This window comes from Micromys minutus (genome assembly GCF_963924665.1).
Source record: "Micromys minutus genome assembly, chromosome: 28".
Classification (NCBI taxonomy): Eukaryota; Metazoa; Chordata; class Mammalia; order Rodentia; family Muridae; genus Micromys; species Micromys minutus.
Genome location: NC_137963.1, coordinates 16,939,986 through 16,958,242, shown reverse-complemented (window position 1 = coordinate 16,958,242; position 18,257 = coordinate 16,939,986). Strand labels below are relative to the sequence as shown.

General features: G+C 39.4%; 1 protein-coding gene and 1 pseudogene across 2 annotated transcripts in view; one reads left to right on the top strand and one right to left on the bottom strand.

The window, feature by feature from the left end:
- LOC308438697 (major urinary protein 20-like) overlaps positions 1–18,257 on the bottom strand; it is a 99,970-nt pseudogene that overhangs the window by 40,165 nt on the left and 41,548 nt on the right. The window lies entirely within an intron of this gene.
- LOC308438669 (major urinary protein 4-like) lies at positions 14,326–17,146 on the top strand (the record flags this gene model as incomplete). Its single annotated transcript, XM_080940161.1, is given in 7 exon segments — positions 14,326–14,421; positions 14,761–14,776; positions 14,779–14,893; positions 15,709–15,782; positions 16,395–16,505; positions 16,837–16,938; positions 17,109–17,146. Coding segments are annotated over 7 exon segments (552 nt in total).

The following is an 18,257-nucleotide window of genomic DNA, read 5'->3' as shown; positions in this document are numbered from 1 at the left end:
AGCAAACTAAGGTCTAGTGCTATACCTGATGTCACCCCACTAAAGGCCATTAGAAACATATATTCAAGCAAAATAATGTCGGGTTTACTATTACTACTGAAGAGAGTGAGAGAGAGAGAGAGAGAGAGAGAGAGAGAGAGAGAGAGAGAGAGAGAGATTATTCTAGAGCTAACCATGAGTGACCACAACCCAGGAACATACTTTTAGACTACCCAAAATACCATATTCCAACATGGCAATAGTTCTATATCTTCATAGTATCATAAGAAAATGTAAACCCAGGGGATTCAGACATGCATTGGTGGGTTCATCAGGTACAAAAGGACACATTGGAGGGTCACATCAAATTAATGAAAACTCTGATATGGCCTCAAATATTGATAGTATTATTAGCCTAATTTACCTAAAAGTTATAAGGATATTAGGGTCACACAGAGAGGCAGGAACTAAAGGATTTAGAGAATTAATAATAGCCAAGACATTTTAGATCCAGACATACAACATTCCACCTCTCTAGACTCCTGTGCAAGACCCCCCTGAAGGAGAGCCTCACTCAAATCCTAGGAATTGATGTCTACCCCACAAACCATTGAAGTCAAGTCTTGATGCAGCAAAGTAGAAGGTTTTATTCACGAACCAGCTAGCTGGGGCTCAAGTCATTACTCCATTTGGAGAGCCTTGAGAAGAGTCCCAAGCCTAAAATTATACAAGCTTATAAAGGCAAAAACCACAATACCCGGGTGGGGAGTGGGAGTAGGGACCTTCCAAGGGGACCACTTACCATGGATCATCTCCAGATGACCAGGATGTGGTCCACAATAGCCAAGAGGGGAGGGGGCACAAGGGCTTCCCAGGGAGAGCACTTCTCATTACCAGGATGTGGTCCACAACAGCTAGAGTAATGTCCTTTATCTGGCAAATACAGGTCGCACTTCTCAGGGATGTCTTGCAGGTTTCCGCCCCGAGGGCACTCCCTCTAGGTTCATAAGTTCAGGTTTTCAGGCCTTGAGTAAAGCCAGGCTAAGTTAAAAATTTTTATCTTTACACCTGAAGTTTTAACCAATTCATCAATCTTTAGACACAGTACTGCCTCTTTTCCTGGAGTATCACCTCACAGAAATTATGATTGAAGAAGTTAGGCCTTTTTTCCCTGCAACATCACTCCAGCTTGACTGAGTTCCTGCTTTGGCATCCTAGACTGAGGCAGTCTAAATGATTTCTGTGTAGTGAGGATCTAGGTTTAATAGCAGATAAGACATCTGCTGAGGGTTTGGAGAACAGCTGGGGAAGGTGGTAAGTGTCCCTCACCTCAAGTCTGTTTTTTCAGACAGCTTCAAAATGGTTACCATCAAATTAAGGGATAGGAAATAAAGTTATCCAGGTCACAGAAACAAATCTAGAAATTTCCGATAGTTTCTAGGTTTAAATCTCTTTCTAAGTATTTATATGTGGAGAGGTTGAGATTTAAACATAAGCTTCATGTACATTTTTTGGAGAATATGTGTTACCAAAAAAATTCAATCATAGTTTTTGACTAAACATGTGGCTCCTATATCTTCAAAGTAATCAGTCTCAATAGTAGCAAACAAATTGGGAATGAGTCATGGAAGATCATAAATAAGGCAGAACCATGATTCAGAGCATGTGTGGAGTGAAAAGAAGGTGTGTCTCACTGTTTCTTGTCCTCTTTTCCTCATGGATGAGGTCATGTTCCAGGGGATCCTTAGAGAAATAAAGCGTGTTCTGAATAAGTACTGTTAAGAAAAATATAATTCAATTCTTACTGATCCATATTAGATTATAATTAGATGTGTGTGTGTGTGCATTTTGTGTGTGTGTACAGAAATCTGCCCACCTTCCACAGTTATACTAATTAGATATGACAGAACCAGATACCAGGAAGAACTACATTCAAGAAAATCAAACAAAAATGGTAAATATTCTTTGTGCTACCACAAATATGGCACAAATTAGGACTTATGATTTGTCATTATTAAGATTGGCTCACAAAACACTGTTGTTTACATGCTCAAAAAAAGAGCAGAAATTAATCTTAAATAGTTTGTTCACCTTACATAGACTAGTATAACCCATACAGATATCTTGATGACACTAAAAGTTTGTTTTGATTATTGTATATTTCTTGACCAAACGCTCAGGCCATTTGCCACTGGAAACAGCAGAGGTCCAGGGACACAGGCCTTGGGAGACTGTGCTGTGAGTAGCTAAAGCACAAAGAGGGCTAGGCCAAGCACGTGGAAAAATGCAGCCCTCCGGTTGGTTCAGGGAAGCAGGAACTCTGCCATATTGACTCCATATCTGCCTGGAAATCCCCAGAGACCAGACCAAATGCTCAAGCCATTTGTCACCAGAACAGTGGAGATCCAAGGACACAGGCCTGGTGAGACTGTGCTGTGAGTAGCCAAAGCGCAGAGAGGTCTAGGCCAAGTATGCAGAAAACACGGCCCTCCAGTTGGTTCAGGGGAGCAGGAACTCTGCCATAGAGACTCGGTATCCGACTGGAAAGCCAAGGCATGTGGCCAAATGCTCAGGCCATTTGCCACCAGAAATAGTGGATATCCAGGGACACAGACTTGGTGAGACTGCAAGGTACACAGAAGAGACAGGTACCAATCACTGACAACAAGACCACGTTTAATCACAGACAACAAGATGGCAAGAGGAAAGCAAAAGAACTTAAGCAATGCAAACCAAGACAACATGGCAACTTCAGAACCCAGCTCTCCCATCACAGCAAGCAGTGGAATGCCAAACACTCCAAAAAAGAAGACTCAGACCTGAAATCATACCTCAAGATGATGATGGAAATCTTTGAGAAGAGCTTGAATAACTCACTTACACAAGAACAGGAGGATATCATAAACAATTAGAAGCTTTAAAGAGGAAACATGAAAAACACTCAAAGAAATCAAAGACCTAGAGATAAACAGAACCAAAGAGATGAAGGACCTGAAAATGGAAATAGAAACAATAAAGAAAACACTAAAAGAGACAACTCTGGAGATGGAAAACCAAAAAAAGAAATCAGCAGTCACAGATGCAAGCATCTCCAACAGACTACAAGAGATGGAAGAGAGAATCTCAGGGGCCGAAAACAACATTGAAAACATAGACAAAATAGTCAGTGAAGATGCAAAAGCCAAAAAGCTCCTAAGTCAAACTGTCCAGGAAATCCAGAAAACAATGAGAAGACCAAACCTAAGGATAAAAGGAATGAAAGAGGGCGAAGAATATCAACTAAGAGGCACATTAAATATCTTCAACAAAATCATAGAAGAAAACTTCCCTACCCTTAAGAAAAAGATGATCATGAGCATTAAAGAAGCCTACAGAATTTCAAATAGGTTGGACCAGAAAAGAAATTCTTCCCAACACATAGTAGTCAAAATGCCAAGTGTTCAAAACAAAGAAAGAATACTAAAAGCAGTAAGGGAAAATGGTCATGTAACATATAAAAGCAGAACAATCAGAATTACACCCGAATTCTCAACAGAGACTATGAAAGCTAGAAGATCCTGGACAGACATCATACAGACCCTAAGGGAACATAAGTGTCAGCCAAGGCTATTATACCCAGCAAAACTCTCAATCACCATAGGTGGAGAGACCAAGATATTACAGGACAAAACTAAATTTACACAATATCTGACCACAAATCCAGCACTACAAAGAATAATAGATGGAAAACCCAATATAAGGAGGGAAACTACATCCTAGTAAAAATAGGAAGATACCTAAGCAAGAAAACCAAAAGAAAAAAGACACACAGACACAATTCTACCTCTAAAAGCAAAAATAGCAGGAAACAACAACCATTATTCCTTAATATCTGTTGACATAAATGGACTCAATTTCCCAATAACAAGATATAGGCTATCAGACTGGATACATAAACAGAATCTAGCATTTTTCTGCATACAGGAAATTCATCTCAGAGACAAAGACAGACCCTATCTCAGAACAAAAGGTTGCAAAAAACCTTCCAAGCAAACGGCCCTGAGAAACAAGCCATTCTAATATCAAATAAAGTAGATTTTCAACCAAAAGTTATCAAAAAAGATAAGGAAGGACCTACTTATTACAGGAAAAATTTATCAGGAGGAACTCTCAATCTTTAACATATATGCTCTAAATACAAGAGCACCCATATTCATAAAAGAAACCGTATTAAAGCTCAAAAAATACATTTCACCCCACACAATAATAGTGGGAGACCTCAACACCACACTCTCATCAATGGACAGATCATGGAAGCAGAAACTGAACAAGGATGCAGTGAAACTAGCAGAGGTTATGAAGGAATCAGAATTAATAGACATCTACAGAATATTTCATCCTAAAACCAAAGAATACACCTTCTTCTCAGCTCCTCACGACAGCTTCTTCAAAATTGACCATATAATTGGTCACAAAACAAGTCTCAATAGATATAAGGAGATTGAAATACTCACATGCATCCTATCAGATCACCACGAACTGAGGCTGGTCTTTAATAACAACAAAGCCAACAAAAAGCCAATATATACTTGGAAACTGAACAATACTCTATTAAATGATAGCATAGTCAAAGAAGAAATAAAGAAAGTAATTAAGGATTTTCTAGAATTTAATGAAAACGGAAACACAACATACCCAAACCAATGGGATGCAGTGAATGGAGTACTAAGAGAAAAACTCATAGCTGTGAGTGCTTCCAAAAAGAAACTGGAGAGAGTATACACTAGCAACTTGACAGAACAGTTGAAAGCTCTAGAACAAAGGAAGCAGATATACACAAGAGAAGTAGACAACAAGAAATAATCAAGCTCAGAGCAGAAATTGACCAAATAGAAACAAAAGAATCATTCAGAGAATCATCAAAACCAAGAGCTGGATCTTTGAGAAAATTAACAAAATTGATAAACACTTAGCCAGACTAACTAGATGGGAAAAAGAGTATCCAAATTAACAAAATCAGAAAGGAAAGTGGAGACATAACAACTGAAACTGAGGAAATTCAAGAAATCATCAGATCCTACTACAAAAGCCTATACTCAACAAAGTTGGAAAATCTGGAGGAAATGGATGAATTCCTAGACAGATACCAGATACTAAAGTTAAACCAGGACCTGATAAACCATCTAAACAATCCCATAACACCTAAAGAAATAGAAGCAGTTATCAAAAGCCTTCCAACCAAAAAAAGCCCAGGTCCAGATGGGTTTAGTGCAGAATTCTTTCAGACATTTATTGACAAGCTAATACCAATACTCTCCAAACTATTCCACAAAATAGAGTCACATGGAACACTACCTAACTCATTTTTCAAGGCCACAATAACCCTTGTTCTTAAACCACTCAAAGACGCTACAAGGAAAGAGAACTTCAGACCAATCTCACTCATGAACAGTGATGCAAAAATACTCAACAAAATCCTAGCAAACCAAATCCAAGAACACTTAAAAATGATCATTCAACATGATCAAGCAGGCTTCATCCATGGGAAGCAGGGATGGTTTAATATATAAAAATCCTTCAATGTAATCCACCATATAAAAAAACTCAAAAAACAAAACAAAACAAAACAAAACACCACATGGTCATCTCACCAAATGCTGAGAAAGTATTTGACAAAATTCAATACCCCTTCATGTTAAAAGTCTTGGAAAGAACAGGAATCCAAGGCCCATTACCAAACATAGTAAAAGCAATATACAACAAACCAATAGCCAGCATCAAACTTAAAGGTGAGAAACTTGAAGCAATACACAAAAATCAGGGATTAGTCAAGGCTGTCCACTCTCCCCCTACCTATTCAACATAGTACTGGAAGTCCTGGCCGGAGCAATTAGACAGCAAAAGGAAATCAAAGGGATACAAATCAGAAAGGAAGAAGTAAAAATATCACTATTTGCAGATTACATGATAGTATAAGTAAGTGACCCCAAAAATTCCACAAGAGAACTTCTACAGCTGATAGACAAGTTCAGCAAAGTGGCTGGATATAAATTTAACTCAAACAATCAGTAACCTTCCTCTACTCAAAGGACAAACATGTGGAGAAAGAAACTAGGGAATAGATACCCTTCACAATAGTCACAAACAATATGAAATACCTTGGTATTACTCTAAGCAAGTGAAGGACCTGTATGACAAGAACTTTAAACCTCTAAAGAAGAAAATTGAGGAAGGTCTCAGAAAATGGAAAGATCTCCCATGCTCATAGATTGAAAGGATTAACATTGTAAAAATGGCCATTTTACCAAAAGGAATCTACAGATTCAATGCAATCCTCATCAAAATTCCAACACAATTCTTCATAGAGTTGGAAAGAGCAATGTGTAATTTCATCTGGAATAACAAAAGGCCTAGAATAGCGAAATCCATCCTCAACAACAAAAAAACATCTTCGGGAATCACTATCCCCGACCTCAATCTATATTACAAGGCAATTGTGCTAAAAACTGCATGATACTGGTACAGAAATAGGCACGTGGAAAAATGGAATAGAATGCAAGATCCAGAAATGAGCCCTCTCATATATGGTCGCTTGATTTTTGACAATGGAGCTATAAACATTCAATGGAAAAAGGACAGCCTCTTCAACAAATGGTGTTGGTTCTACTGGCAGTCAACATGCAGAGGAATGAAAATAAATCCTTTCTTATCTCCTTGTACAAAGCTCAAGTGCAAGTGGATTAAAGATCTCCACATTAAACAAGGCACACTGAAACTATTAGATGAAAAAGTAGGGAAAACCTACTTTTTTAGAACACATAGGCACAGGAGAATTTTTCCTGAACAGAACACCAATGGCTCGTGCTGTAAGGTCAAAGATTGACAAATGGGACTTAATGAGATTGCAAAGTTTCTGTAAGGCTAAAGACACTGTCAAGAAAACAAATCAGCAGCCAACAGAGTGGCAGAAGATCTTTACCAACCCCACATCAGATAGAGGCCTAATATTCAAGATATACAAAGAACCCAAGAAGCTAGACACCAGAGAATCAAACAACCTTATTAAAAATGAAGTACAGAGCTAAACAAAAAGTTCTCAATTGAGGAATATCAAATGGCTAAGAAGCATCTAAGGAAGTGCCTGACATCATTAGCCATCAGGGAGATGCAAATCAAAACAACTCTGAGATTACACCTCACACCAGTCAGATTGGCCAAGATCAAAAATTCAGATGACAGCAGATGCTGGCAAGGATGTGGAGAAAGAGGAACACTCCTCCATTGTTGGTGGGGTTGTAAACTGATACAACCACTCTTGAAATCAGTCTGGCGGTTCCTCGGAAAATTGTACATAGTACTACCTGAAGACCCAGTTATTCTACTTCTGGGCATATACCCCAGAGACGCTTTAACATACAACAAAGACACATGCACCACAATGTTCATAGTAGCTCTATTTATAATAGCCAGAAGCTGGAAAGAACCCAGATGTCCTTCAGTAGATGAATGGATACAAAATTTGTGGTACATTTACACAATGGAGTAATACTCCGATATCAGAAACAATGACCTCATAAAATTCTTAAGAAAATGGATGCATCTAGAGAATATCATCCTGAGTAAGATAACCCAGCCACAAAAGAACAGACATAATATGCAGTCACTGATAATTGGATACTAACCCCAGAAATCTCTGAACACTTCCGAAACAATTCACAGACTATGTGAAGTTCAAGAAAAAAAAAAAAAAAAAGAAAAGAAAAAACCATTATGTTTACTCCTTACACACCAAGAAAACTTTGACTAATTCCAGGTTACATGCTGTTTTTCATGTACTTTATGCTCATTGTAACTAGTAAGATCTTAATGCACACTATCAAAACTTTAAAAAAAAAAAAGCCAAGCAATGACAAAAATGTATTTGTATACTTTTATGGAAAAATGCTTAAACTTTGTACATTTATCTTTGTTTCTTTAAAATAAAGCTTTCCAATAAAAAAGAAATCTTACAAGTTACAATTAGCATAAAGTACATGTAAAACAAAACATAACATAAATATAATCAAAGTTTTCTTCGTGTGTGTAGAATAAACATAACGAGTTTTTAAATACCAAAAATTGCCACAAGGCTATCTTCTTAGCTCTTCGTTATTAATGGTTTAAAGTCTAGGTGTACCCCACTCTGAGAGAGTGCTATACACTTATTGTTATTTTTTTTTCTATGAAGGACTGAGGGTTCCACTTTTTGGCCTTTCTTTTTTCTTTGAGCTACATATGTCTTTGAGTTGTTTCTTGGTTTAGTAATGAGAGTTTTTGTGGTTTCAAAGAATTAGTTGGATAGTGTTCCATCTGACTCTCTTTTGTGTAATAGTTTGGAGAGTATTGGTATTAGATTATCAATAAATGTGTGATAGAATTCTACACTGAACCCATCTGCTCTTGGGCTTTTTTTGTTTGGGAGGCTTTTGATGACTACTTCTATTACTTTAGGTGTTATGGGATTGTTTAGATGGTTTATCTAGTCCTGATTTAACTTTGGTGTCTGGTATCTGTATAGAAATTTATTCATTTCCTCCAGATTTTCTAGTTTTGTTAAGTATAGGTTTTTGAAGTAGAATCTGATGATTTCTTCAATTTTCTCAGTTTCTGCTGTTATGTCTCCCCTTTCATTTCTGATTTTGTTAATTTGGATATTCTCTATTTGCCCTCTAGTTAGTCTGGCTAAGGGTTTATCAATCTTGTTAATTTTCTAAAAGAACCAGCTCCTGGTTTTGTTGACTCTTTGTATGGTTCTTTGTGTTTCTTCTTGGTTGATTTCTGCTCTGAGTTTGATTATTTCCTGCCATCTACTCCTCTTTGGTGCATTCTTTTGTTTTAGGATTAATTGTTTTGTAGATGTATTTTAATTCCAATTGCTTCATAACCTCTGCTAGTTTTGCTGTGTCTCTGTTCAGTTTCTGCTTCCATGATCTGTCTACTGATGATGCATGTGGTTCAATGTATGTTTTGAGCTTTAGTAGGGTTTCTTTTATGAATATGAGTGCTCTTGTAGTTGGAGTATATATGTTTAGGATTGAGAATTTATTCTGATAAATTTTTACTGTGATGAGTAAGAAGTGTTCTCCCTTACCTTTTTTGATAATTTTTGGTTGATAATTTACTCTATTAGATATTAGAATGCTTACTCCAGCTTGTTTCCTGGGTTCATTTGCTTGGAAGGTTTTTTTTTCTAACCTTTTACTCTGAGATAGTGTCTGTCTTTGTCTCTGAGATGAGTTTTCTGTATGCAGCAAAATGCTGCGTTTTGTTTATGTATGCAGTTTAATAGTCTATGTCTATTCATTGGGGAATTGAGTCCATTTATGTTAAGAGAAATTATGAAATATTAAAGAATAGTGATTGTTGTTTCCTACTGTTTTTGCTTTTAGAGGTAGAATTATGTCTGTGTGTCATTTTTCTTTTGGTTTTCTTGCTTAATAATTTTCTTGCTTTTTCTAGGGTGTAGTTTCCCTCCTTGTATTGGATTTTCCATCTATTTTTTCTTTGTAGGGCTGGATTTTTGTTCAGATATTGTGTCAGTTTAGTTTTGTCCTGGAATATTTTGGTCTCTTCATCTATGGTAAACAAAGAGTTTTGCTGGATATAGTAAACTGGGCTGACATTTTCTTCCTTAGAGCCTTTATGCTGTTTGTCCAGGACCTTCTTACTTTCATAGTCTCTGTTGGGAAGTCTGGTGTAATTTTGATTGGTCTGCCTTTATCTGTTAAATGTCCTTTTTCCCTTACTGCTATTAGGATTCTTTCTTTGCTTTGAACACTTGGTGTTTTGACTATTATATGTCAGGAAGAATTTCTTTTCTGGTCCAATCTATTTAGAGTTCTGTAGGCTTCTTTTATGCTCATGGTCAAGTCATTCTTAAGGGTATGGAGGTTTTCTTCTACGATTTTGTTGAAGATATTTATTGTGCCTTTTAGTTGCTATTCTATTCTATTCTTATTATCCTTAGTTTTGATCTTCTCATTGTGCCCTGGATCTCCTGGACATTTTGGGTTAGGAGCTTTTTAGATTTTGCATCTTCTCTGACTGCTTTGTCTATGTATTCCATGTTGTCTTCAGCCCCTGAGATTCTCTCTTCCATCTATTGTAGTCTGTTGGAGATGCTTGCATTTGTGACTGCTGATTTCTCTTTTAGGTTTTCTATCTCCAGGATTATCTCTTTTTGTGTTTTCTTTACTGTTTCTATTTCCATTTTCAATTCGTTCATCTGTTTGGTTGTGTTTTTCTGTAGTTCTTTGAGTGATTTTTTTTTTTTTTTTTTTGGTTCTTCTGTAATAGTTTAAGCGAGTTATTTATGTGCTTCTCCAAGATCTCCATCATCATCATGAAGTATGATTTCAAGTCTAAGTCTTGTTTTTCTGGTGTGTTTGGTAATCCACTACTTGCCGTGGAGGGAGAGTTGGGTTCTGATCTTGTCAGGTTGTCTTGGTTTTCATTGCTTAGATTCTTTCGCTTTCCTCTTGCCATCTTGTTATCGGTGATTATAGGTGATCTTGTTGTCTCTGACTGAAGCCTGTCTCTCCTACAGATCTGAGGCCCGAGGGCTCAGGAAGGAAATTGCTTCTTGGTGTTTGACTCTTAGTAGTCAGGCACTGAGTTCTGATTTAAGTGACCCAGTTCTGTCTCTGTGGGCTCAGGTAGGAGAGCTCTTGTGAGGCTATTCTGGAAGCTCAGCTGTGTGCAGACAGGACCTGAATCTTGATGGCAGTCATCCCATCCCGTCCTCTCACTGTGTCAGAAAAGACCCGATTCCAGAGCATATCTTGCTAGCTGGTCTCCAGCAGCTCCAGGCTATCCCTCCAGGGGCAGCCTGAAGGGTATGTGGCAAGCTCTCTTTTGCTCAGGTAAGAGATCACTTGCAAGGCTTCTCTGCAGGCTTAGCCCTGTGCAGGTGGGTTCTGAGTCTTGATGGCAGTCCCCCAGCCTTCTTACTGAGCCAGAAAGAAGCCAATCCCAGAGTTCACCACTCTAGCTGTCCTCCAGCAGCTCCAGGCTATCCCTCCAGGGACAGCCTGAAGGTTGTGTCGCAAGCTCTCTTTGGCCTCAGGGAGAAGAGCACTTGCAAGGCTGTTCTGGTGTCTTAGCTGTCTGTGGGCGGGTCCTGAGTCTTGATGGGCCAGAGAGTACTCGATCCCATACTTTACCTCCCTAACTGCTCAGGAGATCACCAGGTATCTTCTCCCTAGACAGCCAGTGAGCTTATGAGGCAGGCTTAGGGCTTACCTGGTGCTCAGGTGAGAAAGTGCTTGCAAGGCTTCTCTGTGGGCTCAGCCATGTGCAGGCAAGTTTTGAGTCATCCTTCTGCTTAGGATGGAAAGCCTTTCTGTAGCTCTTCTGAGACTCCAGGGCCCTGTGCGCGGGCAGGCCACCTGTCCCGATTCTTATGGGCTGGGTCTCCAATAATTTCTATATTGTCCCCCTAAATCTGTCTCTGCCCCTGGTTTCTGGGGACCATGCTAGGTTTGGGGAGCTAAGCAGGTGAATTCTGGTAGCGCCAAGCATCCTGTGGCACTGGCACAAGCATGTTAGAACTGGTGCTGAGTGGGGTTGGCAGTGTGTACATCGATCCAGATGCTGGAGAAAATGCACTAAATTTCCTGTCTGGGACATGAATCAAATAATCCCGTGTGTTGATGTTCTTCTTGGCCCAAAACACACCCTGGAAACATGCAAGTGACTTAAATGTGTCCACGGGATTTCTGGATGAGTTACTTGTTCAATTAGTTGTGGGTGAGACTGAGGTAAACGTCAATAAATCATTTTCCTATTAGTCAGCTAGTTTCAGAAATGATAGCTAGTTACAAATGGGCCGCTGGCTGGTTACACAAACTCCTTAAACCCCTTATACACACGTTGCCTAGTCATTTCTCGACTGCCTCGGCTCTTCAGTCACATGAACAGTCTACATGTGCTGAGGAGTGTTAACATGCTCAGTGACATGGAAGGTGCCTGAACTGAAGTCAGGAGTGGAAGGACTCACTGTTGCTTTGGGCTGTGAAAGCATCTTCTAGTTTATTACTAGAAGAGCAAGAATCCATGGCCAGATGAGTTACAACCTGTAATCCCAGCATTCAGGAGGCTGAAACAGGACTCCCCCAGATCGTAGACCATTCAGAAAGTCAGAGTAAGCTCAAGGCCAGCCTCTATGTGAGATACTGGGAAGAAGATCAGTTAAATACTGACTTATCACTCCCAGGATCCCAGAGAGGTCAGGGTAGATGCTCAGAACTCACATTTAAAAAGCTGGTCATGACTGCTTTTAACCCCCGCACTGGACTGGAGGTTTGCTGGGGATAACTGGCCATCCAGCCCATCCTAAACACATTAAGCCCCAGATTCAGAGGAAGACCCTGTCTCAAGGTGTTAAAGTAAAAAGAGATAGAGTGAGACAACTATTGTCCTGTTCTGACTTCTACATATACCAGCAGAGGCACAGGCTTGTGCACATGTGCATGTATGTATGTGTGTGCACATACACCATAATCAACCAAAAAACAGGAACAAGAGGGGGGAGAAGAAGGAAGGAGGAGCAGGGGGAGGGGAGTGTGAAAAGAGGAGGGGGAGGAGGAAGAGGAAGAGGGAGGATCAGGAGGGAGAAGAAGCAGAGAGGAGAATGAGGAGAAGGAGAAAAAGTGAGGGATGAAGAAAAAGGAGAGAGGAAAGGGAAATACAGAGGTAGGAGGAGGGGGAAAGGAGAAGAAGGAGAAATAAGGAGGGGGTAAACAGAAAGAAAAGGAAGAGAAAGAAAAGAAAAGAAATGTGACAATTCTCTAGTTGAGCATCCACCAAATACTTGTAGACCAAGAGAGAGCCAATAGTCATGCCTCATTCAATCGTGTCCTACCTCCACTACTCCATATTTTAAAGAAGCCCATGTGCAGTTTCTTTGCTAGTTCCTGTCATTCTGACATGTCGGGAACTCTACAGTATTGTTTGTTCCTCTGCCTCCCACTTAACCATCTTCCCTCTATGCTAAAACATCCTTACCTGTGAAGAGGAGTTAATAAGAACAAAGACACCTGAGTTAGACAGCCTTGTTTAACTAAAACAATGTTTAAATCTGAGTTCTCCCATTGACTGGCTATATGACCATGTACAGTTACTTAATTTTTCTGAGTTTTAGGTAATACTATGGTAAGATGAAAATAAATAGTACATTCCATATAAAGCTGGTACAAAGATAAATAAAACTTATTAAGTACTTACCACATCCTTGAAATATTTATTTCTCCACTTCAAACACTATTTTATGTTTACAGTTCTAGGGTAAATAAAATTTGCACTGATGAAAAAAATCTTTCCATTAGAACTGTGTGATTCTGTAAGCAGACTCTTGACATAATTTTTATTAGGACTTTCATCAGCAAATATAACATTAAACAATGCCTTTGTTTTTTTTAAGTGATGAGATCATATTGTCAGATAAATTCTAACATTTGCTAAGGTAAAAAGGCTGATGCAACTTGAATAATTACTTAACAGTTTGGATTCTGAGGCCAATGATGTCTGTATAAAGGTTGGAGCCTTTTGGGGGGTGGGCTGTCAGTTTAGCCTCAGAAGACCTTTTATGATAATCTTATTAGAATTGAGATTTATTATTTTTTGTATGGGCCTGAATTAGTTTAGTTGCACCATATCTGTACAGGAGGCCACAGAGGCCAAAAGGGGGTATGTGATTTCCTGTAACTGAAGTTACAGACAGTTGTGAGATGCTATGTGAGTGCTGGGAATTGAACCTGGGTCCTCAGTAAAAACAAGTTTCAAAGAATCTGACTTCTTCTCTTGACTTCCACTGTACCAGGTTATGCATTGTACCTAGGTATGCATGCGAAACCAGTGCTCAAACATGTGAAATAAAAATGAATCTTTAAAAAAAATTCAGTTTCTTCCACACTCCACTCAAGTTTTAATGCAGAGATTCTTTAGACACTTGACCTGACAGTTCAGTACCCAGCCCCTCCACAACTGGCTTTCTGATTCCAAGCGAGATCCAATGTTACATCTGGTTCCCTAGAACATTCATTGTTTTTCTTGGGAATGTTTTGAAAAATGTAAGACTACTAGATCAATACATGGGAGGTAAGATTGCTAATTTTGAAAAGGGCAGGAACAAACATTGACCTAACATCAATAAATGAGTAAACATTACTCAAGGCCTGAGAGAAGTAGAGAAGTCCCATATTTGAAGAAGAAAAAAAAAACTGAACCCAGAGAGTATATAAGGGTGAGCAAAAAAAATCTAGAGTAGAGTGTAATCCCCATCACTGGAGAGACTCGGTCCTGACAGAGAAAATCCTGTTCTCTACCAAAATGAAGTTGTTGCTGTTGCTGTGTTTGGGACTAACCCTAGTCTGTGTCCATGCAGAAGAAAACAGTTCTGTGGGAAATAACTTTAAAGTAGAAAAGGTAGGCTCAGTGGATAATAACTTCTGACTCAGAGTGCTCTGGAGAACTGAAGCCAAGTGGGTCCTTTGAGGGGATGGGTATAGTGTCCCAATCTGTTAGACAGATGAATGGCTTCAGATCTTGAAGAAAGACCAGTTGTATGCTATTCCAATCTAACAATGTTTGGAGACCTCTGTTCTCACTGAGAGGCAGGGACAGAATGTTAAGTATGGTGACAACTAGTGTGAGATCTATACCAGTGTGTGTTCAGGCCCTGGCTCATAGGCTGGAGTTTAAGTGGAAACATGTCAGTGTGGTATTCCTGCCCATCTCCCTTAACCGTTTGCTTATCTGTTACAGATTAATGGGGATTGGTTTCTATTCTCACGGCCTCTACCAAAAGAGAAAAGATAGAAGAAAATGGCAGCATGCGAATTTTTGTGGAAAACATTCATGTCCTGGAGAATTCCTTAGCATTTACATTCCACAAAGTGTAAGTGAGAAGCTCTTAGATGAGAAAGAGGAAATGAAAGCCACCTATATACCACCCCTCACACACAAATACACACAGACAGACAAAGACACCCACACCCACACAAAGACATACACACATGCACAGGGTTAGGGGAAAGATGCCTCTCACACTATGTATCTGTGTACACATATACTGAGTCTGTACGGAGAACTAAAACACTCCAAGTGACACTGAACCAAGATCTCATAACCAGGGTTATTTCTAGAGTCAGAATCAAGAGTTGGTGACAGGAATTAATTCACTAAGAATTTGATTACTAAATGTAAGAGAAACTTCTGCAACCACGTCAATGAGATAATAAATCACAAGTTAAGATGTGATCATGAATAATATTTTTTATTAAATTTTAGCCAAAGAAATAGACTCCTTTCATTTTTTTCTGCATGTAAAGGAGATGATAATTCTCCTCTGTGGACCTGGGAGCCATGGTAGAAAATACTAGCAAAGCACTAATTTGAGCCAGACGGTGGATGTGTGGCTGATCTTCCACAGCAGTGTCTAACGCACAGTGCTAGAGAAACCTGGAAGCAGTAACAGTCAGAATAGGCATGTGAAGTGATGGTCATTATCCTTTTCAATTTTTAATAACTGGCAAATTTGTGGTTGCTAAGGTATCAGATATAAACGGAATGAATAAATAAAAGCCTTTTGTTAATTTTATGATATAATTCAAAAGTTAAATGGAATCAGAAACTGGAGATTCCTGTAGAGTACAGAGTGCAGAAACCAGCCAGTTCAAAACTCCCTTAAGCAGGAGCTTACTCTGTCCACAGGGTTAATGGAGAGTGTACCGAACTGTTTCTGGTGGCTGACAAGACAGAAAAGCCTGGTGAATATCATGTTACCTGTAAGTATATAAAAATTCAATACATCTATGAACGAGGAATTTAGTAAACCCTAACACCATTAGTGTGTGTGTGTGTGTGTGTGTGTGTGTGTGTGTGTGTTATGCTGAGGATTGAACACAAGAACTTCTACATCCTAGTCAAACTTTCTGCTACTGAACTCACCCCAACCCCTTTCAGAATCTCAATCACTTCCTGACATTGTTCATTTAGCCAGGGTCATGGGGGACATCTAATAACTAGGACCTGTTGGCAGGCCAGTGGGTGAGTACGGTGAGATGGAATCTGTCTGACACTGCCTGGTGGTTAGCGCTGGCCCACAGCACTCGGGTTGCAGCAGCAGATATTTGGTGCAGCAACCTTATAAAAGACAGGATGAGAGTGTGTTGCTGCTGTGGCTGACTGTTCACTCATGGCCGTCCTCTCAGAGCCTCTTTTCTTAGCAGTTACTAATGAAGTCCAGAAAGCTCCAGATAGAAAACATCAGACATTTCACACATCGCTTCCAGGATATGTATTTTAATGCTTTTGATGTTTGTGGTAGAACAGGCAAAGGGTTTGATTATTTCCTGCAAACCAAAGAATTTTTGAGCTATATTCCACTTCCTCCACAGATGACGGAGAGAACAGATTTTATATACTTAGGACAGACTATGATAATTACATCATGTTTCATGTCACTAATGTCAACGGGGACGATACCTTCCAGCTGATGGAGCTCTACGGTAAAGTATTTTCACACAGATGCTAATCTTGGAGTGGGTAAAGAAGAAACAGTCTAGCGTTAGTATGTTCTTCCCCACTTGGTCCCGCCTCTTTCTCACCTCCTGAAGACCGATGCTCACTTTCATTATCAAAGATAGTGATGGAAGTGCTCTGAAATCTCTCAGTGTGCCAGAGGGTGTTATGGATGCCAGATACCGGGCAGATCACACCGGTGCCTGTCAATAATGTTGCCATTTTCTCATTCTTATGGAGGATCCCCTGACATCTCACTCAGTTCTGTGGTCAATACGTACAATACAGCTGTTACACTCATGGTTGCGCTTTTCACAGGCAGAGAACCAGACCTGAGTTCGGACATCAAGGAAAAGTTTGTGGAACTATGTGAGGAGCACGGAATCATTAGGGAAAATATTATCGACTTAACCAAGACTAGTAAGTCAAGACTCACTTATTTTTCTCCTCTTTAATATTATATCATTGAAGAAACAAGCTCAAGGGATTGGCTATCAGCCATTTGTTTAAATCTGGAGAGGCATCTTATTTTCTCTTGGGGAAATAAAGTGGGCCTGGTACCTGAGCATGCTCCTGTTCTCACTCTACAGATCGCTGTCTCGAGGCCCGAGATGGAACACAGTCCTGAGCCTTCAGGTGGGCAATCTCCAGTGAGAACAAGAGAGTGTAGGCAAGGACTCCTTTCAACACAGCATCAGTATTGTTTCCCCGAATTACAACAAATATAACTGGATAAGAAATCTATGAGGAGAGCTTTTAGATGGGCTTTGGATTATCTGGATTTGGGATCAGGTCCTGATTTGATCTCTGAAGTCTAGTGAACCAAGCAATTAGGCAAGAAAACAAGGATGTGAGCTTTACATAGTTGCTTTATGGTTATGTAAAGCAATAAGAAAAGGCTTGGCAATGCATGAAATATCATTAGGATTCAAAATTTGAAATAAGCTGGGAGTATGAGCATGTGAATACAGTGTCTCCTCAGTGTCTGTGGTTCTCCTCCACCCCACTCATCTGAACTCCGTACAACCTTGGCTTCCTATCTGGGAGTAGAGGTGTCTGTTTCCCACTTCTCAGCCAGTGTGGAGAGCAGACTCCTCTGACCCCTCTTTCCCATTTATTCCAACATTTCACTCATTTGATGTGTGAAAGTCGTTAAAATAGCCTTATCATTTATGATTTTTCCTTAATTTACTGAACATTTTTCAGAGTTTCTTATGTAAAAGTTGTGGAAAAAAGCCTCAGATCTTCTGTTTTCATTTTTCCTATGCAATTCATAAGAAAATCATCATTTATTCTATGCCTTTCATCCCCGTGTTTTGGCAATAATATCAGTTAGATTGCAGGGGACAATTTATATTTTCATTCTTTATTTTATATAATAGAATGTCTCTCTGTCCTAAAATCAAGACGTACTTAATGAGTTTCTGTATTCTTTCTTCCTAGTTTACTCAGTGCTGAGTGGAAATGCCTCACCAAGACTCAAGCATCTTCCTTTCCTATCCACACAGTATCTTGTAACAAGTTCTGTGATCTGCCTTCCATCTTGCCTCAGAGAAAAGTACAATCTCCATTTCTCCAGCATCTTCCCTACCCACCAAGGAAAACTCATCAAGAATCAAAGACTTTCTTTAACTTTCTCTTTGCCACATTCATGACAATTCTCCTAAATTTCTTCACCTTCCTGTTCAATAAATGATTACTTCGCACTTAAGTATATGTCTCTTTGTCCAGGGAAATAT